General features: G+C 41.0%; 2 protein-coding genes across 5 annotated transcripts in view; one reads left to right on the plus strand and one right to left on the minus strand.

Annotated features, from left to right (window-relative positions):
* The first annotated feature begins 515 nt into the window (after positions 1-515).
* Positions 516-6,403, plus strand: amdhd1 (amidohydrolase domain containing 1). The gene is made up of 9 exons (XM_060923702.1): positions 516-652; positions 765-871; positions 962-1,026; positions 1,140-1,417; positions 1,659-1,884; positions 3,035-3,159; positions 3,247-3,340; positions 3,416-3,576; positions 6,298-6,403. The coding sequence occupies exons 1-9, from the start codon at positions 516-518 to the stop codon at positions 6,401-6,403; spliced, it is 1,299 nt and encodes a 432-aa protein (XP_060779685.1).
* Positions 6,404-14,329: 7,926 nt separating this feature from the next.
* si:ch73-71d17.2 (RPA-related protein RADX) overlaps positions 14,330-25,359 on the minus strand; it is a 57,472-nt gene continuing 46,442 nt past the window's right edge. The window contains exons 12-15 of one of the 4 annotated variants that reach the window (XM_060934309.1): positions 22,641-22,690; positions 19,394-19,690; positions 19,107-19,259; positions 14,330-14,873 (exon numbers count right to left, since the gene is read on the minus strand). In XM_060934309.1, coding sequence (XP_060790292.1) covers positions 14,749-14,873; positions 19,107-19,259; positions 19,394-19,690; positions 22,641-22,690 — 625 coding nt within the window. In that variant the 3' untranslated portion in view covers positions 14,330-14,748. Of the gene's footprint in view, positions 14,874-19,106; positions 19,260-19,393; positions 19,691-21,441; positions 22,088-22,222; positions 22,302-22,640; positions 22,691-25,359 lie in introns of those variants that run through there. The other 3 variants (XR_009655650.1, XR_009655651.1, XM_060934319.1) reach the window with 3 other exon arrangements.

Below are 25,359 nucleotides of genomic sequence, written 5' to 3' on the forward strand. Positions count from 1 at the left end.
AGGAAACCCACCCCTCATCAGTGGCACTTTTGATTAGCTGAACACACCTGATTCAATCAAGAGCATGTTCATCACAGTAACTTCAATCGGGTATGTTTAGTTTGGAGCAAGGATAGTTAGAAGACGTGCAGGCTAGGGGGATTGTAGGAGAAGGCTCATGAAACCCTGGCTTAAAACAGTAAAGGGTGAGATTTTGAGTGCCTGGTCAACTCTTTTCACAAAGGAAAAGAAGAAAAGGTAGCTCATTTGTACTCCCTTACATACTGAACTGTGGACTTGAGTGTGTATGTGTGAAACTGTTTACTTTTTCACTTTGAGCTAGCCAGTCAGTGTCCCCCACCCACAAGTCCACAGTATGAGCTTTTTTTTGTGTGTGTGTTCCTCCCCATAGCTGACCTTTGCCCTGGAGTCTGCTTTACTTTTAGTTTGCTAATAATTTACCTTCCTTTTCATGTGGCTGATGTGAACTCTGCTCTGCTTTGTCACTTGTGTTCAAAAGGCTAAGCTGCCCCAAGATGCCTGACAGTTTTCAGCTTTTTGTGAAAAATGCCAAACAAGTAGTGCTGGTGTGTAGGAATGGTGAGCAGTTTCTGACTGAAGATGGGATGCAGAATTTGGCAGTTCTTGAGAATGCAAGTGTAGTAATTGGACAGTAAGTTACTTTTGAAAGTGTGTTCTGAGTGGTATGAAATGGAAATTATGCTTTCTATGTTCGTGCATATGCATTACCTGTGTGTGTCTACTAGTATGTCTGTCTATTCTAGCAATGGGCTTATTGAAGCTGTGGGACCAGCAGACTCCATTGAATCCTGCTTCAGAGAAGCTGTATTTGATAAAATTTTGGATGCCACTGGCATGTGTGTTCTCCCTGGCAAGTGTTTGCTCTGAAGCCACTGATTTTGTGTAATTCAAACCTCAATATTAAGTCACGTTAATATTCACTTTTTTTTTTTCTCCCCAGGTTTGGTTGATGCACACACTCATCCGGTTTGGGCTGGTGACAGAGTACATGAGTTTGCAATGAAGGTAGATTTAAAAAAAAAAAAAAAGCATTTAATCACCAAATTTCCCTTTTTCTTTATTTAAAGACAGTGAAAATGAGATTGTGGGTCATGGCATGCATTCTAATGTGTCTGTAGTTGGCTGGTGCCACATACATGCAGGTGCATGAGGCTGGTGGGGGTATTCACTTTACGGTGGCACGCACACGTGCAACAGATCCAGAAACTCTGCTACAGGGGCTGAAGGGCCGTCTGGAGCGCATGCTGAGAGCTGGAACTACACTGGTGGAGTGTAAGAGTGGTTATGGACTGGATCTTGATACTGAACTCAAAATGTTGAATGTTATACAAGAAGCCAGGAAGACTATGCCTATGGGGATATCTTCAACATACTGTGGTGCACATGCAGTACCCAGGTGAACCTCACTTAACACCAGTCCTCTTATATTGTGTCCTGTTGAATACAAAGCAGGCCAATGTAGAAGTGCTGAAATGCAGTTTAACACATTTTCATCCTATTCAATTCTTTTGTCGTTATGGACTGTGGCTCATGTGTTGGCATGTAGAACTGGATTTAAAACTGCAGATCTAGTACACCATAAAACGACATAGTCACATGCACATAATTGCACAATTTTGGCTTCTGCTTGTGTTCAGAGGTAAGACTATGGAGAAGGCAACTGAGGACATTCTTTCAGTGCAGCTGCCTGCTATACAAAAGCAGATTTCTGAAGGCAACCTGCAGGTGGACAATATCGACGTATTCTGTGAGAGAGGAGTTTTTGATCTGATCTCAACATGCCGAATTCTCCAGGCTGGGAAAGAGATGGGCCTCAATCTCAACTTTCATGGAGATGAACTGCATCCTATGAACTCTGCACAGGTGTGTAGACATACGATGATGTCATTTCAGGGAGTCTGTGCCCATGAGAGCCTCCTTGGTTGACTGGTGTGGAACCTGATGTGGTCTTCTGCTGTTGTAGCTCATTCACCTCAAGGTTTCATGTGATGTGCCTTCTGGGATGCTTTTCTGCTCACCACTGTTGTAACCAACCACTCTTTACTGTAGACCTTCCTGCTAGCTCAAACCAGTCTGGTTCTCCTCTGATCTCTCAGCAAGGTTTCAGTCTGTGGAAACTTGAGGTGTGTGGAATTCCTAGGAGATCAGCAGTTTCTGAAATACTGAAACTGGCTAAAATTGCAGACATTTTTCTTCATTCCAATGCACTGCTGCCATATGATTGGCTGATTTAGAGAACTGCATACAGTAAGTGTGTAGGCATTGCTACTAAAATGGGAAGTGAATGTAGATTTTTAATGAGAAATTCATGGTGGGCAAAATTGCTTGTAGGAATAAGCAAAACTTTTTCATATCTTTTTAAACTAGTTTGTACATCGAGGAAATTGCTTCATGTACTGTATGTGCTCCCACTGAAGATGAGCAATCCTATTTTAATACCTACTTGTTGCCCCTATTGCCCTTATTTGCAGGTGATGTAGGTGTTGCACATGGTGAGGGCAGCTTTAACGCAGCATTCAGACTATTAGAATTACTTTCTTACCAAGCTGAACACTGTAATCTTATGGCATTTCTGATAACTTTCCACTGTCCTGAATGTTAGCTAGTGTTAGCTTTTGAAAGATTAGTTTCTCTACGTTAATGTACCAGGCACTGAGAGGCTCCAGTTGAAATTATGGCTTCTCTGATGTGACTGGGATAGTCCTATATTTTTTTGGAAGGGTGCAGAAAATTGTAATGTGGTGGCCCAAAATATAAACACTGATCTTTCTTTTTATCACTGGGGAAGGAAGCAGAGGAAGCAGTGCCTGCCCCCCCTTAAAAAAAAAAAAAAAAACTCTGCTAGCCTACCGATGGGAGCAACTCTTGCCTTTTATCTGTAGGTACTGTATTAAAGAGGGTGAAATGTTTTTGCTTCGAATATGTTGGAGGAAAAATTCAACAATTTGTGTGCCCCCATGACTAACGTGTTGCTTATTTGTTTATTTTTTATATTTCCCCTCCCTTATGTTAGCTTGGGGCAGAGCTTGGTGCTTTAGCTGTAAGTCACCTGGAGGAAGTGACTGATGCTGGCATTGCTGCTATGGCAAGAGCAAAGACATGTGCTATCCTGCTGCCTACCACTGCCTACATTCTCAGGTAGCGGTTTAGAGTTTAAACAAAACCGTAGCACCCAACAAGGCTCTACACTGCAAACCATGAACATCTTGTCATTTATCAAAATAGGCTTCCGTGTCCTCGGGCCAGAGATATGATTGATGCTGGAGTTATTGTAGCCCTTGGGAGTGACTTTAATCCCAATGCTTACTGCTGCTCAATGGTAATGAACACCATTTTAATGTAATGTAGTTGGTGTATTAGCTGTACATGTGTAACACTCTCTACTTCTTGATAGCCTATGGTGATGCACTTGGCCTGCGTGATGTTGAAAATGTCAATGCCTGAAGCACTGGCAGCTGCCACAATAAACGCAGCCTACGCTTTAAAACGCTCGCAGTCACATGGATCTCTGGAGCCTGGCAAACAAGGAGACCTTCTCATCATTAATGCTCCACGGTACACACTTCATGCTCTTAGATGGAAGTGTTTTTAGAATTTGATTATGACTGTCTAGCACTGGGTTACTAGTGTGTTTGCGTGTGAGTATAGGCTTTGATAAAACTTTAACTTGCTTCCAAACCTATAGTGAGATTAGGAATGGGCACGAAACAATACTCAAGGCACGATAGACGTAACCTGATACAGGCTTCACAAGGTGACACTGACGATATTAATGAAGACTTATTTTATAGTGACGACAAATCAAACCACTGCAAGATCAAGGTTATGTTGCTAAAAAAAAAATCAGGATTTGTAATGAGGCTTAATTTTTCCCCTATTAACATGGAATGATTGGTATATTGTGCCTGAATGATTAGATGACACAAATTTGTCAGCTCCTACTGCTGTCTGATGTTCACCTGAAATGCACAAGTGTGTCACGCTTGGCAATTTAATAGTACAGATCCGAACAAATCATGTGGGTTTTTTTTTTTTGGGTAAATTTCCTCATCCTACTGAAACTGGTTATGAAATGCTTTTTAGATGCAAGATTTACATAGGCACAGACACTGACTTCTAACTTGCATTTTCAGGCTGCAATAGAAACCGGATGTACAGTGCCTTGCAAAAGTATTCATACCCCTTGAACTTTTTCACATTTTTCCACCTTACAACCACGAACTTAAGTTTTTTTTTATTGAGATTTTATGTGATAGACCAACACAGAGTAGCACATAATTGTGAAGTGAAACGAAAATGATAAATGGTCTTCAAAATTTTAAACAAATCTGAAAAATGTGATGTGCATTAGTATTCAGCCCCCCTGAGTCAATACTTTGTAGAGCCACCTTTTGCTGCAATTACAGCTGCAAGTCTTTTGTGGTATGTCTCTACCAGCTCTGCACATCTAGACACTGAAATTTTTGCCCTTTCTTCTTTGCAAAATAGCTCAGCCAGATTGGATGGACAGCGTCTGTGAACAGCAATTTTCAAGTCTTGCCACAGATGCTCAATGGGATTTAGGTCTGGACTTTGACTGGGCCATTCTAACACATGAATATTCTTTGATCTAAACCATTCCATTGTAGCTCTGGCTGTATGTTTAGGGTCATTGTCTTGCTGGAAGGTGAATCTCCTTCCCAGTCTCAAGTCTTTTGCAGCCTCCAACAGGTTTTCTTCCAGGATTGCCCTGTATTTAGCTCCATCCATCTTCCCATCAACTCTGACCAGCTTCCCTGTCCCTGCTGAAGAAAAGCATCCCCACAGCATGATGCTGCCACCACCATGTTTCACAGTGGGGATGGTGTGTGCAGGGTGATGAGCAGTGTTAGTTTTCCACCACACATAGCGCTTTGCATTTAGGCCAAAAAGTTCAACTTTGGTCTCATCTGACCAAAGCACCTTCTTCCACATGTTTGCTGTGTCCCCTACATGGCTTTTTATGCCTGTCTTTCAACAGTATCTTTCTTCTTGCCACTCCTCCAAAAAGGCCAGATTTGTGGAGTGTACGACTTATAGCTGTCCTGTGCACGGATTCTCCCACCTGAGCTGTGGATCTCTGCAGCTCCTCCAGAGTGATCATGGGCCTCGTGGCTGCTTCTCTGACCAGTGCTCTCCTTGCTCGCTCTGTCAGTTTAGGTGGACGGCCATGTCTTGGTAGGTTTGCAGTTGTGCCATACTTTTTCCATTTTTGAATGATGGATTGAACAGTGCTTCTTGAGATGTTCAGAGCTTGATATATTTTTTTAATAACCTAACCCTGCTTTAAACTTCTCCAGAACTTTATCCCTGACCTGTCTGGTGAGTTCTTTTGGTCTTCTTGATGCTGTTTGTTCTTCAGTGTTCTCTAACAAACCACTGAGGCCTTCACAGAACAAGTGTATTTATGCTGAGAGTAAATTACACACAGTAGGACTCTATTTACTAATTAGATTACTTCTGAAGGCAATGGATTGTATTTAGAGGTATCTGAGTATAGGGGGCTGAATACTAATGCACACCACATTTTTCAGATTTTTATTTGTTTAAAATTTTGAAGACCATTTATCACTTTTGTTTCACTTCACAATTATGTGCTACTCTGTGTTAGTCTATCACATAAAATCTCAATTAAAAAACTTAAGTTCATGGTTGTAAGGTGGAAAAATGTGAAAAAGTTCGAGTATGAATACTTTTGCAAGGCACTGTATATATGGCAGATTATGATTACCTTTGGATGGCTGTGCTAATGATCTGCTGTGACTTCTGAATGTTGTAACACCCTTCTGATAGTGTTCCTTTTTAGACTATTAAAGGAAGTCTCTGGGATTTTACATTTGGCCTTTGAGCTCTCCCATCCTCTTTGGGTCCAAATATTTACATGGCAATCATCCATGTTAAACGACTCCTTTTTGCTACCGACAGGCTCAATGTTGAGTTTCCCATGGTGAAATGATTTTGTCCTGTAGAATTGCACTGTTTTGCAGTTGCTGGTTAGAGCACTCTCTAATGCAATACTAGACAGTTTTCAATTTTTTCCCCTCCTCCCTTAATAAATATTTGGATGTGGGCTGGGGGAGGTTTCCTTTTTAAGCATACTTCTAGACAGCTGGTTTGCGAACTTTGTGTAATAGAAGTGGCTTATAAATTTTAAATGTAACAACTTTTGAAGCAAAATTTGACTTGCCAGTATTGAGAATAATGGACGAGTCTGCAAAATTCTCATGGGATGAATAGTCCACATGTTTTGTTTTGCAGCTGGGAGCATCTTATCTACCAGTTTGGAGGCCATCAGGAACTGGTGAAATTTGTCATCATCAAAGGCAACATTGTTTATGAAAATGACAAGGTCTTGGACCTCTGAATGTTTCTACAGCCATTTTTCAGAGCTGCTATTAATAAACAGTCTGTATGAAGAAACTGAGTGCTGTTATTGAGGTGCTATGGAGTCAAACATTACAAAATAAACTCCCTGAATAAGTCACATCTACTAATATCAGCTCCTTATACCAGAGGTGGACAGTAACGGAGTATACTTTTTCAGTATCTGTACTGGGGGGAAACATGACTGTCACTTCATTACATCTGAAAGACAAATATCATACTTTCTCACACCACTACATTTCTATCAAGGTACTCATTACTATGAAACAGCTTAGAAAGTGGATGCTTTTTTTTTTTCTGCAGGTGATAAGTTATCAGTAATCACTAGGGTCACATCATGTTCATAGACTCTATAAGATCAATGATTTCTCAGCAGCATTATTTAAACATGATCAGTTGATGGCAGAATGGAAGGAGGTGGTTCTTGTGGGGAATGCACGCACTCCTGTCCATACCTAGAACCCATGTTTCATTTTAAATATTTGCTTTGTTTGCCTAAAATGAACCACATCACAGCCTACAAAAACTCGCTGTCCAACCTGCGGAAGCATATTGAGGTGTGTAAACGTTTTATTCTAAGAGAAAGCTTGTAATGAAGTTGTCTGTGCTTTTAGAGCGAGCGATAACATTGCAATAGCTATGCAGTCTGGTTAGTCAAAACCCTTTCTATGGATTTGCCCGCTAAGTTACTACAGCCTTGTCCACAGCTAACATTAACACATATCTAGTTAACTTGGACACAGCATGTAAAAATGGAGTTATGCTAACATGAATAATGTTAACTTATCTGAAGTCCTTTCAGATGTTTTAGCATAATCTTTTTCAAGTAGCGTTAGCCACCCAATATGATTGAGTTTGAAAGGAGTTTGCTAGCATGTCAGGTGGAGTTTCACTGACTAGCTAGCTTAACGTTAAACCACCATGATGGCACAGCATGCGTTCATTTTGTAAATCCAGTCGGTTGCTTCAGAGGCATCAGGTTTGTAAGTGTTGTGGCAATAATACAACAATGCATTGACAGAAAATTTACTTTTAATACTTAAGTATTTTTAAAAGCAAATACTTCAGTACTTTAACTTATCGATTTAACTGAACAACTTTCACTTGTATCAGAGTAACAACCAGTAACCAGTGGGATCTGTACTTTGACTTAAGTAATGAAGTTGGGTACTTTGTCCACCTCTGCCTTATACTAAAATGTCAAGTTACATGTTAACTATTGGCCAGAATCTGAAGTTGTGTTTTGTGCTTCATGTTCAAGCAAAATACAAGAACAACTATTCACATGTTCTAGGATGGAACCATAGGAGAGATTGATTTGGCCTGGTATTAGGAAAGAAATAACCCCCCATTGTCTAGGGGGCTTAACACACAACTTTTAAGTGAAGTTAAATTTGGAGTCGTTCTCCCCCCACACCCCTCAATACCATGTCCACTTTTTAGACATGGAAGTGGGTGTCTATGACATCTATCAGCCACCTACAATGCAGCCATCAGCATTCTGATTCGGATTCTATGATGATCCATGAGAGGATAAATACTTGATACTCCCTATTAGACAGACAGAACTGAGGATGCCTTTCGGACGAGAGGCGAAACGTCTTCAAGACTTTTCAAGCAAGTCCAGTTGCTCTCTTCTACCAACCACAGATTACTTTTTAGTGTGTTTTACAAACATGCACCTGAGCACATCAGTTAATGTTTGGTGCAAAATGCACTTAAACCAGAAATACTTCATACTCAGTGGTCGAGTTGTAAAATCAAACCAGGGGGGATGGTGAAATTTTTAGTCGCGTGTCGACCCATCGGTCGGTCCGTCGGTGGGAAACTGGTTTGCTTTTAGGAGGGTTTGCACACAACGTAGTTCTGTGGACCTTGTTCATTTACCAGACATACAGTATTTTGTGCTGATAAAGTGTGTAGTGCACACTGTGTACCCTTTTTATTGTTGTAAAAAACATAATACACTGGTATTTTACTGTAAACATGCACAGTGTGGATGCCATGTGTCATATTTAGTCAGTCTCCTGGCTGACATACCTACCACATTCTCCATATTAGGGTGAAATGCAGATGACAAATTTGAAGTGTAACTTCAGTCATGGTAGGCTCCTTTTAGATCTCATCTCATTATCTCTAGCCGCTTTATCCTGTTCTACAGGGTCGCAGGCAAGCTGGAGCCTATCCCAGCTGACTACGGGCGAAAGGCGGGGTACACCCTGGACAAGTCGCCAGCTCATCACAGGGCTGACACATAGACACAGACAACCATTCACACTCACATTCACACCTACGGTCAATTTAGAGTCACCAGTTAACCTAACCTGCATGTCTTTGGACTGTGGGGGAAACCGGAGCACCCGGAGGAAACCCACACGGACACGGGGAGAACATGCAAACTCCGCACAGAAAGGCCCTCACCGGCCACGGGGCTCGAACCCAGGACCTTCTTGCTGTGAGGCGACAGCACTAACCACTACACCACCGTGCCGCCCCTCCTTTTAGATCGTTTGGTAAATAATTTATTAAAACCTCAGCAGGCAATGTAAATGAACAACTGAATCTTTTCATATCAAGTCAATAGAATTTTTATTCAAAGCTGAACATTGGGAACATTGAGTTAAATACAGAGGTAGGTAGGGAACCAATAAGCTAAAACAAGCAACAGTAAATTGTAAATCAGACTAAACTTCCTAAAAGATGTTTGAGGCATTATGCATTTTTTGTTTTTTCCTTTTTGTTATTATTGTGTTTATTCTTATAACGTTGTAACGTTGATTCCCGTTGTTATCTAGGTCACGTGACACCTTAACGTTGACCGTTACCAAGGAGCTGCCTTGGATACTTTGATACTTTGCTTCGATACATACCAGCACTTTGATACATACTGGATACAAGCTAGCAAAATGAGTTAAAAGCAGGCATCTTTGGAAAGTTTCTTTGGAAAGGGGAAAAGGCCCATTGAGGAGACAGAAGATGATGACGAACAAAAAGAAAGCTGCATTTTAGCAGACACTTTGTCGAGTCCTACACCAATCCTGCTCTGCCTTACATGTTGTGACCGGCTCTCTAATGAGGCAATGAAGCCTTCAAAACTGCTAGTGTCATTTATTTTAGCCTTCCTGTCTTGAATAACACTTTTTGTTGCCTGAAGAATAACAAACGAACGTCCAGGCTGATTAAATTAATGGCCTTATACAAGAAATCAAAGCTAACATGAACCTGAGTAAGCTATCGATAGCTGGCTAGACTCCAAACTAACATTCATTATGATAGCTGTGTTGTTATCCGCCGCCCACAAATTAGGCTACATATCGGTAACTTTACAGCATGATAGTGGGCTCACAGAAAGTGTGACTGATATTCGTAACTCTTGACTTACCTCCTGAAATGTTTTTTCTTGCGATCTTAAATCCGAACTTGCTTAGGTCTTGCTGTCCACTCCGCTTGGCCATGATGCTGCAACAGGCCCGGCGCCAGGAACAGTTTACTAAGGGGGCAATTAGAAATCGCAAGGGGGCAAATATTTTTCATATAGTGTGTAGTAGTGATGGCGGTCTGACAACGTGTTTCAAACAATTAACTGCGCCAACCACAAAACCACGGCCCCGAGGTTGCTTTAGTCCGGGAAAATCATGTGACATATTACCAGGGCAGTTGCGCTTTATCAACCCCTGTGCCCACCTGTTACCCCTCCCCTCCAGAAGTAATGCCCACATTTATTGATAAAATTGCTCAAGGGAAGGGAGGGGGGATGCCCATTTTAGAGGGGGGATGATTTTGACCATTTTTTATTCCAGGGGGGATGGCATCCCCCCTCAACTCGAGTACAGTTCATACTTAACCCAAAAGTGACTCATGCTGCTATAACTATAGTGCATGCTCTCACCCAGAAGACTAATTTGTCCCTCAAAATACAATGAATGGAAAAAACGAACTTAAAGCACTGCAAAATGTATATGTATCTGATATTTTTACAGTGTTGCATTGCAAAATAAGACACCTTACAATAAGTACTGTAATGCCAAACAGTAAATATGAAATTCAGCTATAGGTACAATATACTGCAAAAACAAATAGCAAGTTTTCACTGTATACAGTAATTTGCACATGTATTGTCCATCAGTATCTCAGAAGGGTGACATGGTGGATTCTGGGTTTGAGCCCAGTGACTGACTGGGGTCTTTCCATGCCCTCCCCTATGTTTCCCCTTGTTCCTACGTGGGTTTCCTCCAGGTGCTCTGTTTTCCTCCCACAGTCCAAAGACATGTAGATTAGTTCAGTTGGCTAATTGAAATTGCCCATAGGTGTGTATATGTACCCAGCCACCAGATGAGGGTTTGGGTCCCTCTGGTGTGCTATAGTCATTCAAGGAAACTAGTTGACAGCTGGGGTGGCACGGTGGTGTAGTGGTTAGCACTGTCGCCTCACAGCAAGAAGGTCCTGGGTTCGAGCCTAGCGGCTGGCGAGGGCCTTTCTGTGTGGAGTTTGCATGTTCTCCCCATGTCCGCGTGGGTTTCCTCTGGGTGCTCCGGTTTCTCCCACAGTCCAAAGGCATGCAGGTTAGGTGGCTCTAAATTGACCGTAGGTGTGAATGTGAGCGTGAATGGTTGTCTGTGTCTATGTGTTAGCCCTGCGATGACCTGGCGACTTGTCCAGGGTGTACCCCGCCTTTCGCCCATAGTCAGCTGGGATAGGCTCCAGCTTGCCTGCGAGCCTGTGGGACAGGATAAGCGGCTACAGATAATGGATGGATGGATAGTTGACTCTCAACTATGAGGACGGCAGCGGACAGTGTCTCAGAGGTATACTGTTGGCCCGGCCTAATCCATCCTGTCTTCTGCATTTGGCCATAAAGTTTCAACATCATACCAAATGCTTTCTCCTGCCATACACTGAGGGGAAAAAATCTCTTAGAGTGCCTTATCCATCCCTGGACACTGTTATGTCCATACACCCAACAGCCATTGGGTGCCATCTAAAAGGGACATATGGCCATAAACCTTCCATTGGCATGCAGAAAAAATTCTTCAGTGGGGTTGAGGAAAGGAGAGTATGGTGGCAAGAATAATGACATCATTCTGGGATGGGCTGTAAACCACTCTGTGCCCTGGTGGGAGTGATGAAAGGCCACATTGTGTCATACAATCACAAATGCTGGTAAATTCAGCCTCTCTGCTGAAAGTCTTTCATACAGTTCATCAAGAAAAACAATAAGGCATGCTGTATTGTATGGGCCAATGACAGTCTTCTGCAGCTGCAATCCATCGTCTGTAACCGTTTATCCTGTGTAGCTTCGCAGGCAAGCTGGAGCCTATCCCAGCTGGCTATGGGCAAGAAGCGGGGTACACCCTGGACAAGTCGCCAGGTCATCGCAGGGCTGACACACAGAGACAAACCACCATTCACACTCACATTCACACCCACGGTCAATTTAGAGCCACTAATTAGCCTAACCTACGTCTTTGGACTGTGGGGGAAACTGGAGCATTCAGAGGAAATCCATGCAAACACAGGGAGAACATGCAAACTCCACACAGAAAGGCCTCTGTCGGCCACTGGGCTCAAAACCTTCTTGCTGTGAGGCGACAGTGCTAACCACTACACCACCATGCCACCCAGCTGCAATCCATCACTAGATATTGCTGTACACATGGTGATGCTAGCCCCCCTCTGGCCCGGAACATCTACAGTTGCCTTCTTTCCAATCACAGTCCTTCCACGGCAGCATCTTTTTGCCAAGTTGAGACCAGCCTCATCCACAAAGATGAACGTGTTCATTTTCACAAACTCTCTTCAGTAAATTAGAGAAAGACACAAGTGGCATATCATATTATATTATGCACAATAGCTCAAAAGAAAATGCCTCTGTGTGTGTTGCGCTGTTCAGAATCACCATAGATACCATAACTTACCTGGACATATTGGTACTGGAGTTCCTAGACACACTCAGAGTTCCTCTCAAATGAGAGAGGGTACAACTATTTCATCCTGACATGATGTTTCTGTAGCACTCTTATAATGGTGGTTATAGTGTTAACATTCTCAATGTTTGAAAATATATGTCATTGTCTGAGATTGTCCCTTTTTTTTTTTGAGCCTGATGCTGTTGTTAGCAACGACCATTTCAACTATTGCATCTTCTTGCTGAGGCGTAAATATTCTCCCCCTTCCCCCTGTGGGAGTTAACTGCTGTGTCCTACAACAGCGAGCCAGACACTGTCAAATCAGAGTACTACTACTACTGTATATGTATACACACAGCAATCAATTGCCTTCAATCAGAATACTGTGTAGTACCTGTTGGTTTGCCTGAAAAGCCTCACTATTGATGCCAGTGTGGATCTAGGTAAGTTTGGTTGAACCCTCAGACCTGCATCCCTCAAGGACAGACCATGATTTACCACATGACCGATTATTGTGTCAGTAGAAACAACTGTTCTAGCCCTTCTGCATTGACGACGACTTCTTTTGCCTCTCACTACATCCATTTTACTCACATACATACACAACTACATAAGGAAAGCACATGACAATCCAAAGATGGCTCTTTTTGTGTATGTGGTAACGGGGCAGAAACAGAAATACTTGGTCTTTAGCTGAAACGGCTTATCCATCCGCTGGATTTTGAGTAAAACTGTAATGGGTTGTTTTACAATCAGGATACGCAAGCTAAAAATCACATTTAACACTTATGTTCAATATCAAAAGGCTTGACTAAATAAACTTGGTTGTTTATTGTAGCCCTGTGATAGCTCTATTTACCATGCAAAAAAAAAAAAAAAAATTGGTGATAACGTTATTTTTGGTGAATGTACGGCAATATGTGTCATATTTAGCAAAAGTACTCGTGTCATTTAGAAAAAGTGCTTTTTTGACCACAGGTAGCTCCAAAAGGGATGCACTTAAATCATTCTTTATACCATAAAACAAATATTTGGTTCCATATCATTGGAAACATAGTTAAGTTTTAATGTTGAATGCCAGTAAGTTTTCAGACTATTTTGATCAAATTAGTATGTAATTGTGTCAAAAAAAAGATGTCCTCTCCGAGACAGCTAATTTTTCAATATAAAATAACATATCTAAAATGATTATTTTCATCCTAAAATGTGGTCAAGATATTGGGACATAAATATTAGAGACAACTAACACAAAGCTTACAGCCTTATATTTAAAAGCACTATGGAAGTAGCGGATTCTGAATTGTCAAAAAAAAAAAAATGTCCTCTCCGAGAATCACTTCATTTGTTTCTCCCATCTTATAGCAGATTACACAAAACTACCATACACACGTCAAAAAATTACCTGAAATCTGTTCTTTAACTCGTCCTTCACTTAAAAACTGCTACAAGAACCAGTTTGAATCAATTTGAATTTTGGACCCGTGACACAAACTTTGTACCCTGATTGTAAAACAACCCTTATGAATTTCCACATGTACAAACATGAAATATTCTGTAATCATCACCACTTTTGTACAGATAGTAGCAAGGCTGCAAATAAATTGAATCAACTTTCAGTTAACATCAGAATAATCTGACAGTAGTTCATGCTTTTACAGTCATTTCATTTGTTGAAATAGAGCACATTTCCATCTAAAGTGATTTTTGTTAGCGTTCACTGTTTTGAACAGAGTATCTAAATATCTGCTAAACTTGTACAGGATTTTGCTGGTGGTGAATATTGACTGAAAGGTATTTATGAATTTTGGAAGAAGGTGCCACTGAATGCATTTTGTATGAAAACAATGCACATGTATTCTCAGTTTATTTCACATAGTCTACAGCTGTGTTGAATATGTTAAGTGTTTTGAAAACGTGAACAAGTGTGAAAATGAATGTAAAAAACGGTAATATGAAGCAACTGTAAAACATAGTATATAAAAGGCATTTGAGTGTGTCTGGGGAAAAAAACGTAATGTTATTTAAAAAAAAAAAAAAAAAAAAAAGGGTATTAGAAATGGTCCACTCAGACCAAGAGCTCGGGTTATTTCTGCCATTAGTTTGTACTCTGCAGATATTAGCAGTAGAAGTCAGAATCAATACTTAGAAGAATTCATTAAATATAAATGGCATTTTATGTAATTTTTATATAAAATATTTTTAATGAAATTGGTGCATTTGCAAATACTACACACCCACAGGTGAAAATGGTAACGTTTAAAAATGCACAAAATGTAGCCATATTTATATTTAAGAATCCAAGAATGTAATTAAAAAAAAAAAAAGCGCAGAAATGCGAGTGTGACACATTGTGTCTGTGCTTCTACAATTCTCAAAGACTTCAGCTTGTCTGGTGTGATCTCTGCTTTGTCACGTACAGTCAGCTCCTTAGGGCAAAAGCACGGTTTAGGATGAGTTCTACTTTATCTCCACCTAGCGCACATGCCTCCAGCACACACACCAGTCTCTGATTCGTCAGCTGTGCCGCAGTGGCAATCAAATCAGCTGTGGGTAGAAAAAAAAAACACAGAGGCTATAATTAAAAGTACCATTGTGACTGTAATGTTTAAAGATGTCAAGCTAATTTAATTAATTTTGACCCCCTTTTCTATACAGTGAAACCTCGATATTAAGACCACCATTGGGACCAGGTCGAAGTGGTCTTAATATTGAGTTGGCAAGATATACTGACAGTTGCTGAGCTGCTGCATAGCAACGTGCATGCATGATGTTCTTAATACTGTTGTATTACATGTAATAAATTTATTAACTAGTTTATTGTATTTCATTATAAATTATTAAATCAACAAGCTAAATTTAAACAAAAAGTATAACATGTGTGTGGTTTGTGTCTAGCAAGTACAAATGTACATGTAATACATGTAAAAAATATAACTAAGTTTTCATTTAAACTTTTAATAAACTTGTAATAGAATTAATCATAACTAAAACCATACAGCAAACTTACACAAGTCATTCATCTCATCTCATTATCTCTAGCCGCTTTATCCTGTTCTACAGGGTCGCAGGCAAGCTGGAGCCTATCCCAGCTGACTACAGGCGAAAGGCGGGGTACACCCTGGACAAGTCGCCAGGTCATCACAGGGCTGACACATAGACACAGACAACCATTCACACTCACATTCACACCTACGCTCAATTTAGAGCCACCAGTTAACCTAACCTGCATGTCTTTGGACTGTGGGGGAAACCGGAGCACCCGGAGGAAACCCATGCGGACACGGGGAGAACATGCAAACTCCGCACAGAAAGGCCCTCGCCGGCCACGGGGCTCGAACCCGGACCTTCTTGCTGTGAGGCGACAGTGCTAACCACTACACCACCGTGCCGCCCTACACAAGTCATTGAAACAAGAAATTGAAATCTCGTTCTGAATACTCTTTCATAATTAGGCCACACCAATTTAATTAGTTGGTTCTCGGAATCGCCGCTTGAAAAAAAAAACGCAAAATGAAAAAAAATCAAAATCTAACTCCCGCCAACAGAAAAGGTCACGTGACGCCGAAAACCAATCAAATCGCCCCTTTCACTTTAGATAAAGACTTGTGGAAGAAACATGCCTGTGGAGGGGAATCCTACAAAGCCTGTGTTTGTGATCGTTAGGATATTCAGCGAACAGAAGCATAAAATCTTTGATAGGTGTGTTGAAATTCTGTTTACTGGTTTGCCTGTATTGTTTGGTCCATTTCCACCGCTAATTTTACCATCAGAGCATTTTTTTAATTTTATTTCACCCGCTCGCTTCATATTTTTCCTGAAAAAATCCGAGAACCAACTAATTAAATTGGTGTGGCCTTATGACACTTTTAACAACTTGAACTTTTTCTATTTAAAATCAATCTACTAAAGCTCACTTCACACCTCGTTGCATAGATTACCTGCGTTTTGCCAATTCCAAACTTTTCTGCTAGCTGACGCTGACTTTTACCCGCACTTTCGTTAATCAGATCAATTTTTTCTTTCAAAGACAACTCATTACGTTTTCTACTCGTTGTACAAGTCGATCTTAATTTTGCGGCATGACGTAAACCGGACGTCGTGAAAGCTCTTGTGCCCCGTGTTTTGACACGACAGGGGGGGCACCCGTATTTTCGAGGTTTAATTACATTGATTTTCGACGGGTGGGACCGAAATTAATGGTCGTAATACGCAATATTGAGGTGGTCGCATTATTGAAGGCCGCGACCAATGAAATATATAAGCAAGCAATTGGGACCATGAAAAACCGTTCGTAATTTTGAAGTGGTCGTAACATGAGGTTTCACTGTATACCCTAAACTCAGTACATATTTGCATGTTATATGTAATCTGAGGAAACTATGCTCATGTAAAATGTAGTGGCAGTGTTACTATAGCAACAAGAAGCATGTACAGTTGTATTCAAATAAATAATGCATTAAAAAAAGCGAAAAATTTTAGTAGCTTTTATTCCCATACTTCAAATGTAGTGGAAATGTAACACATTCAATTCCAAATCAATGCACAGGAAGCAAAGAAGAGGAATATTCATCTGTTAAAAAAAATAGCAGTGTTAAAATTTTTCTCTTCAAACTCAACTAATATTTAGTTGCATAACTGTTATTTTTGATAATTGCTGTGCATGTGCCTTGCACTGAGTCAATCAACTTCCAGCACCTGTAAACAGGTATTTCAGCCCAGGATGAACGAACTACATTCCATAGTTCCTGTGAATTTTGGCGTTTTTCCTTGAGAAACTGCATTTTTAATATCACCCTATACGTTTTCAATAGGGCTGAGGTCAGGAGACTGAGCTGCCACTCCATTACTTCAATCCTTTTTGTCTGTTTCTTGCTTACTCATGTGTTTGGAGTCGTTGTCTTGTTGAAACACCCGTTTCAGATTTCAGAGGCATTTCCTCTTCGGCACACGGCAACATAATCTCTTCAAGTATTTTTGATGTATTCAAACTGATCCACGATCCCTGGTATATGATAAATAGGCCCAACACCGTAGTTTGAAAAACGTCCCCATACCATGATTTTTGTGCCACCATGCTTCACTGTCTTCACAGCGTACGGTGGCTTGAATTCAGAACCTGAGGGTCGTCTGACGTACTGTCGATGACCACTAGACCCGAAAAGAACAATTTTATTCTCATCAGTCCACGGAATGTTACGTCAAATTGTCTTTGGGCCAACTGATGTGTTCCTTGGCAAATTGTAACTGATTCTTCACATGCCATTTTTTCAGCAATGTTACTTCATGGGAGCTTCTTGCTGATCGCTTAGCTTCGATTAAACGTCTTCTGACTAACAGTACTTACAAGTAACTGTAGATCATCTTTGATCTTTCTGGAGGTTGTTGGCTGAATCTTTGTCATTCTGATTATTGTTTGGGGCGGCACGGTGGTGTAGTGGTTAACACTGTCGCCTCACAGCAAGAAGGTCCTGGATTCGAGCCCCGTGGCCGGCGAGGGCCTTTCTGTGCGGAGTTTGCATGTTCTCCCCGTGTCCGCGTGGGTTTCCTCCGGGTGCTCCGGTTTCCCCCACAGTCCAAAGACATGCAGGTTAGGTTAACTGGTGGCTCTAAATTGGCCGTAGGTGTGAATGTGAGTGTGAATGGTTGTTTGTCTATGTGTCAGCCCTGTGATGACTTGTCCAGGGTGTACCCCGCCTCTTGCCCGTAGTCAGCTGGGATAGGCTCCAGCTTGCCTGCGACCCTGTAGGACAGGATAAAGCGGCTACAGATGACGGACGGACGGATGGATGGATGGATGGATGAATGATTGTTTGATCCGTTTTAACAGTAGTTGCTTGTTTTCTTCCACGCGTTTTGGGTTTTTGTTGGCATTTTAGCTGAGCATCCTATAATTTGCTGCACTTCTTTACACATTTTCCCCTCTCCAAATCAAATTATGTTGTTCGTCCAAACAATGGTTGGAACGACCCATTTTACTTAGCAATTCAGAAGGAACTATATTTTATAACATGTGAAACATTTGCTTCCCTTCTTCCTTAATAAATGACAATTAATGACACCTGATTTCTCACAGAATGAATGAACTCTAATTAAACTCTACGCTGCTATTATTTTGAACACATCCTTCTCAGTTACTCAGAACAAGCAGCGTGCATGTCATGACAGTTGGGTCTGTTGTTTTTCTATTACACGACTACATTTACAAGTAAATTACTGTATGTGCCATGCAGAAATATCACTACTACTAAGACCAGTGGTTCATCAGGTTTACTGATTTTTTTTTTTTTTTAGCACAACTATATGCAAGTCCTTGCAAAAAGCCTCCTGAATTTTACACAACGGAAGATTGGAAAAATTAAGTACATACATTAAATATGCAGTACATGGAGGGAAAATATTTTTTCGCCTGATGTACAGTACAAATGAGGAAATTCTTTCATCCTGGTTGAAATGGACCTCATTTGCAAGGCCCTTGCAGCCAAATTTCATGAAAATAAAAAAAGACAACTAATTTTCATAGCCAGAGCTTGTTTTTTTAATAACATATGGAGTAATGAAAGTGATGACTGACTGATTTCAAAAGTAGTATAGAGAAGGGAAGAACAAACATTTCTAATTTTCTCCGATAAATAAATAGCTTACGAAAACTCTCCGATCACACCATCCGAAAACACATACATCTCTAACGGGGATGAGGTTAATTATATTCTTAGCACCTGACCTATTTGTACTAGAATGAGTATAAAAGGATGGATGAAGAGAATTTTTTTTTTTAACCTGGGCTTGGGGGTGGAGCATGTGAAGAGAAGCCACCATGTGAAAGGACAGACTCCCATGTATTGTCATGTGTCACGGGGAGGGGCTTCCAGTGCAAGTTCCCAGGAGTGGCAGGGAAGAAAATGGCATCCAGCATCACTCCATCTGATAGAACTGCAAACACACACAAAAGCACAAATAAAATATATACACGTTTGTTGATTTGGGTGTGTGGGCCTCTGACAATGGTCACAATGGTGTGCGTGCGCGCGCACACAAGCACATTTGTTTACTTCTGTCATTCCAACCTCTCACTGTTAAGCTGAAGTAACCAGTGTAACAATGGGCAGGGCTGAAGGACTCCAGCTCTCTGTGTGGAAGGAGTCTGTGGAAATTGTTGGTCTGCATTCCCACAGCTGCTGCTTGGACGTGTCGTCGTTCATAACAGAAGCTCCACGGTAATGTCTCGAGGGCAACATGAGGCATACCGAGGTGGCACCGCATAGGGCTACTTGGTGGCGTGGAAAAGTCTTCATCATCGTCGTCGTCGTCGTCATCATCATCTCCAACCAGAAATTCCATAGCTCCATCAAACAGAGAGAAATCTGCAGAAGGAATGAGACACATTCCATTAGCTGTCCCAAACCAACTGCATTACACTTTTATACAATTAAAATTTCATGTTTTGAAAACCAGATCATTTCATGTTTAAAGACCTTGAGCTTCTAGACTTGTAATGATCAAAGACCACTATGCTTCAGTAGATTTCTGTTTACATTTCAGCTCAGCTTTGCCCCAGTTCCTTAAAAATAAAAACCAACTCATGAGGCATACATAGCTCCAGAGAGGGTAGAGATTTAGCTGGGCAGAAGAGGAACACTTGTCCGTGTTTTCACTGTAATTGCTGTTCACCCTGAGGGCAGCAGAGGGCTCTACATTTAGAAGCTGCTTCTTTAAAATGTTATATAAGGTTTACTTTAACAGCAGCATTCGGACACCATGCTGCTAAAAACAGTAAGACTTTTAACCCTTAGATGCATGGATGACCAGACCTACACTCTTCCATGAGTAGGGTCAAAAATAACCCCAATTGGAATTAGGGCATTTTTGAGTGGAAACTGATTTTATGTTGTTCAGAGTTGATTGTTAATGCCATATTTTGATATTTGACATGTTCATTCACCACTTTGTATGTTTGTTTGTGTTTGTTTTGTGTGAATTTGTTTGTTGTTTATTTTTGTATGTCTGTACATGTACAGTTGAATTTGTGTGCGCGTGCGTGTGTGTGTGTGTGCTCATCCGTATAGCGGTATCTCAGAGGATAACATATTCTCCAGTGGAGAGAATGATGAGAGAAACAGTAATGACACAATGACAACAGTATGATGTTGTATGATGTTCTCATGCACTTTATTTACATGCTTACTTATCCCCTTAACACCCAAATATAGAAAAAAAGTGTAAAAAAATTTTTTCAACCTAATATATGTTGTTCTAGGAAGGCTCTGATGAAAAAATTGTGTTTCTTTTTTAATTTTGACATTCTAGCAACTTTTTGGGGAAATGTTGTAAAATTACAACATTGGCTCTCAAGGGTAGGTAGTAGAATTTCACTGGCATCATTCACACACTGTAAATGATCTGGGTGTGTTTGTCTTCACTTTCCTGCTGATAAAGGGTCACAGAAGTGATTGTATCTTCACAACAAACAACAACAATAATAGTCAGACATGTTATATTGTGGGCGGCACGGTGGTGTAGTGGTTAGCGCTGTCGCCTCACAGCAAGAAGGTCCAGGTTCGAGCCCCGTGGCCGGTGAGGGCCTTTCTGTGTGGAGTTTGCATGTTCTCCCCGTGTCCGCGTGGGTTTCCTCCGGGTGCTCCGGTTTCCCCCACAGTCCAAAGACATGCAGGTTAGGTTAACTGGTGACTCTAAATTGAGCGTAGGTGTGAATGTGAGTGTGAATGGTTGTCTGTGTCTGTGTGTCAGCCCTGTGATGACCTGGCGACTTGTCCAGGGTGTACCCCGCCTTTCGCCCATAGTCAGCTGGGATAGGCTCCAGCTTGCCTGCGACCCTGTAGAAGGATAAAGCGGCTAGAGATAATGAGATGAGATGAATGAGATGTTATATTGTTTTATGACAAGTAATTTATTCAAAAAAAGTAATTTCCACTCTTTAAAAACACTGGATGAATGCTGTATGTACAAATCTGAAAACAAACTTAAGATGCATTTTTACATCTCCTTTCTTTACCTACGGTAGTCCAAAAAACAGTTTCTTTGTTCTGAAAAACAAAGGCGGACATCACACTTCATACAAACAGTGTTAGTGTAGCCTTTAGCACACTGTCTGCACCTTCCCCTGTCAGCTTTGATGGGGAAATGCCCAGTCATGTCTTTGCAGACATCACTTGGTGGGTGTGCATTTCTCCTCTTAGAGGGCCTAGCAGCTGGAGAACTCATAGGGCTTGAGGATGGCCGCCCTCGCTTTGGCACTGGGACAGATGTGCCAGTCAGGATAAGGGAGGATGCCAACTGGGCCTGAAACAGTCTCCTGATCAGGATCTCTTTCTTTGGAATAGCCCAGGCCTTGCAGTCCTGTTTGTACAGGAGCCAAGCGTTGATCACAGCTAGAATAATTGTGTGCCAGAAGATGTAGATGTACCAACGATGGGACTTGAGAGGAAACTTGTACTTGGCCGCAAATGAGTCCAGCAAATCCACTCCCCCCATGTTTTTGTTGTAGGTCGCCACGATGTTAGGCCTCTGAACTTCCGCAAATGTTTTGGCAGTTTTGTCCCAACGTTTAACCTTTTCCACTGGTTCTGGGCCAGTAAAGGATGACACAAGTGTCACCTGACTGGTGTCGTACCATGTCACAGCACAAATGTTGTGGTTCTTCTCCACTCTGACATCAAATGTCCCTCTTCCCTTTTTCTTCAAGGTTTTCTCATCATTGAGGTTGCAGTTTGGAAGCCGTACTTTACTGTTAGCACAGTAAGCTAGTGTAATAAAAATAAGTATAGAACAACATAAGTATGCAGTAACAACACAATCACACAAGATTCATTGATGTTGAAAATAAGTTAACATTTTAAGACTATTGTATGGCGAATAAAACTGATGATAATACTTACGTGTGTTGCTGAGTAAAAATGCTCTTCAGGGTGGTGAGAATGTAAGCAGTAGATGTGTTGATCGGCAACAAATGTATTCCTGACAACCAGAGGTGACAAAAATAAAAAGTTCCTAGGGATATCAACCGAAACTCCATATAAAATGCTTGGGGTCAGTTTTGACCCCACTTATGGAAAAGTTGGGTATTGATACAAAATATAAAATAACTTAAAAGAAGAAAAAAAAAAAAAAAAAAAAAAAAACTATACATACAAATCCAAATGAGACCATATCAAAAACACCCTATTTGAGGAATACATGGAAGGTTAGACAATATAAATGTAAAACGACAAAGATTTTGCAACAAAACTACCACTGGGGTCCGTTTTGACCCCACTTATGCATCTAAGTTAATGGAAGTGTCTATAGTTGTCTCACCATTCTCTGCATCCTCCTCTGTTGATGTTTGTTGAAAAGGTGGAGCCAACCTGACAACATGAACACGTTGGTTGAAAAAAGCAGAAAATTCCACAGCATACTCACTCATTACATTACATGGCATTTAACAGATGCTCTTATCCAGAGTGACGTACAACGAGTGCAAAAGTCAGGTACATGAAGTGCTGAACTTCTAAACAAGAAAGTTCTATAGTGCAGGGATGAGAGTTTTCCGCTTTTCGGCAGATTTCCGCTTTTTCTGAGCGAAAATCGATATTATGCCAAATCTGTTGAGATGTTTTTTTCATTGAGGGGGGTTGGGGTATGTTCCTTCGTGATACTCAAGCGTACGACGATGTTACATGTTTACATTTTCGCCATCTTTAGTCTTGCTAAGTCTCGCGGTAGAATACGTGTTATCTACAATGTAATTGGCCAAAACATCGCCGGCGAGAGCATGATAGCCAATCATAACAGTTCTTACAAAAGTACCCGCATCGTTCTATTTTATCGAAACTTGCAAATGTTCATCGTCGCTGCGCTTCAAAAATACGTTTCTCTTTTGTATCGGCTTTTTTACTCAAAATGCCGAATATAATTGACAAGCGAGACGAAGCGAAGGTACATGAAATTGATGCTGGTATAAAAAAAAAAAAAAACCAGAGAGGACTGACAAGCTTTTGTCTTTGGCCAAAAGGCTGAAGAAGTCGTCGAAATGATTAAATGAAAATGAGAAGTGACTGAAATATAAATAATTGTATAAAGTGTACATAGACATTATCCCATAAACTTAGCATTCGTTTGATTTAATACATTGAACATGTATATGATGGTCAGTAAATCTGAATTAATGCTGACAGTTTTGAAAACTTAAATATTTAAAAAGACTTTTTGAAATCATATGCAACTAATGAGGACATAGGGTGACTGACCTTTTCTCCCTAAGAAATTTTATTTAATATATGAACATTTTGATAATTAATAAAACTTACGTTTAATGTGAATTTAGTTTGTCATTTATGTTGATCATAAATTATAACCATACCCTTGAATGTAGAATGTGATTTTATTTTGAATTCAAACAATACTCCTATTGATTTGAAACATATTTTCATGTAAATATATAAAAAAGACAACAGATTTTTTTTATCTACTACAGCTCAGATTGCAGGAAAAGTGGTTTGTAAGGCCTTATTTTTCAAAATTTTCCTGGGGGGTATCCCTCCCAGACCCCCAGCTTCGGGCACCATCTTGTTTTCTGCTTTTTTGGTGACCACCCACTCTCATCCCTGATAGTGCCAACTGAACAAGTGACAGTAATAACTAGTGAAATATTCTGTTGAAGTACCAATACTCAAACAGCCAAGGAAACAAACCAACCATACAAAGTGCAACTAAAGAGAGAACTCAATGTTTAACCCCCAGGCGAGACCATACTGTACACAGCCTGGGTTGGTCTAGACCAAAACACAGTTACTCACTCTCTTCCCCGGGCGCTGTAGCATAGCTGCCCACTGCTCTGGGTGCGTGTGCACTCATTGCTCACTTGTGTGTTCACTGCTTCAGATGAATTAAATTTCACTGTGTGCTTAAGGTGGGGTTTACATTAGACCGTATCAGCGGATCATCAGATTAACGTTTTTAAAACGATTAGTGTGCACACAGCAACACCAATACACGGATACGCTCGGCTCCGCAGGCATCCTGCGCTCCAAATCACTCTGCCCTGAACAGCGAGTGCCCTCTGGAGGGTGCGCACTCCGGCCCTGCGCAGCTCACAGAGCGCGCGAGTGAAGCGCACGAGCAGTGATTCGGGACTGAGCCGCTGTGTGTGTGATCTCAGTGCATATCGGGCATGCGCGTCACTTACCACTTGCAAGTGGAAGGATGGCAAGCCTAAAGACAATCATAACTACACAATGGGCAGTATTTGCATCAGTATTTGCAGTATTTTCATACTTTTATACTCTTTAATGAAAGGTGATACAAGGCGGAAGTCCGCGCCGTTTTTCAGCAGTCGCGTCACATGACCAACGCCAGCGAATCAGGAAGGTGGATGTCACAGTGACGTTGTCCAATGATGACGCCAGCTAGAGCTCAGCACAGCGTACCCGCGTATTCTCAATGTTTACACAGCACCGGACCACACACGATCTGGATTGAATACGTGGACCCTGGCGGATTCCCGTTTCCCGACGTTTTAATGTCAACGGACAGTGCATCCGCGAAGAAAACGAGACAGATACGGTCTAATGTAAACTTGGCCTAAGTCTGTGCTTGAGTGTACATGTGACAAATAAAGGCTTCTTGGCTTGGCTTTATTTATCTTTATCCAGGGTTCTTGCAGGATTCAGTAAGTTAAATTTTAGACCTTTTTTAGACTTTTTAAGACCATTATGAAAAATTTTTAGACCAACATGAAGCATTACAACCTGCCCTACCCCCGCTCTTCCCAAAAAAAGACAATCGAGTTCAATTCTCAAAACAAAGTCATTTGTATTGGTAAACTGACTATCAGGGATACAAACCGAGTGTGTGCTTATTTATGTCATATGGCAACATTAGTACATTATGTCACATAGCAACAAAAGTACAAGACAATAGAGTGATAAAGGGCATTTGTGCAGTAAATGCAGTCTGTAGGGGTTTGGTTTTTTCCCCTAACTGCAACAGAACTCATTTAAACTTTTGGTTAGTGGTGTTCTGGTAATAAAACAGC

Source organism: Neoarius graeffei, chromosome 1 (genome assembly GCF_027579695.1).
Source record: "Neoarius graeffei isolate fNeoGra1 chromosome 1, fNeoGra1.pri, whole genome shotgun sequence".
NCBI lineage: Eukaryota > Metazoa > Chordata > Actinopteri > Siluriformes > Ariidae > Neoarius > Neoarius graeffei.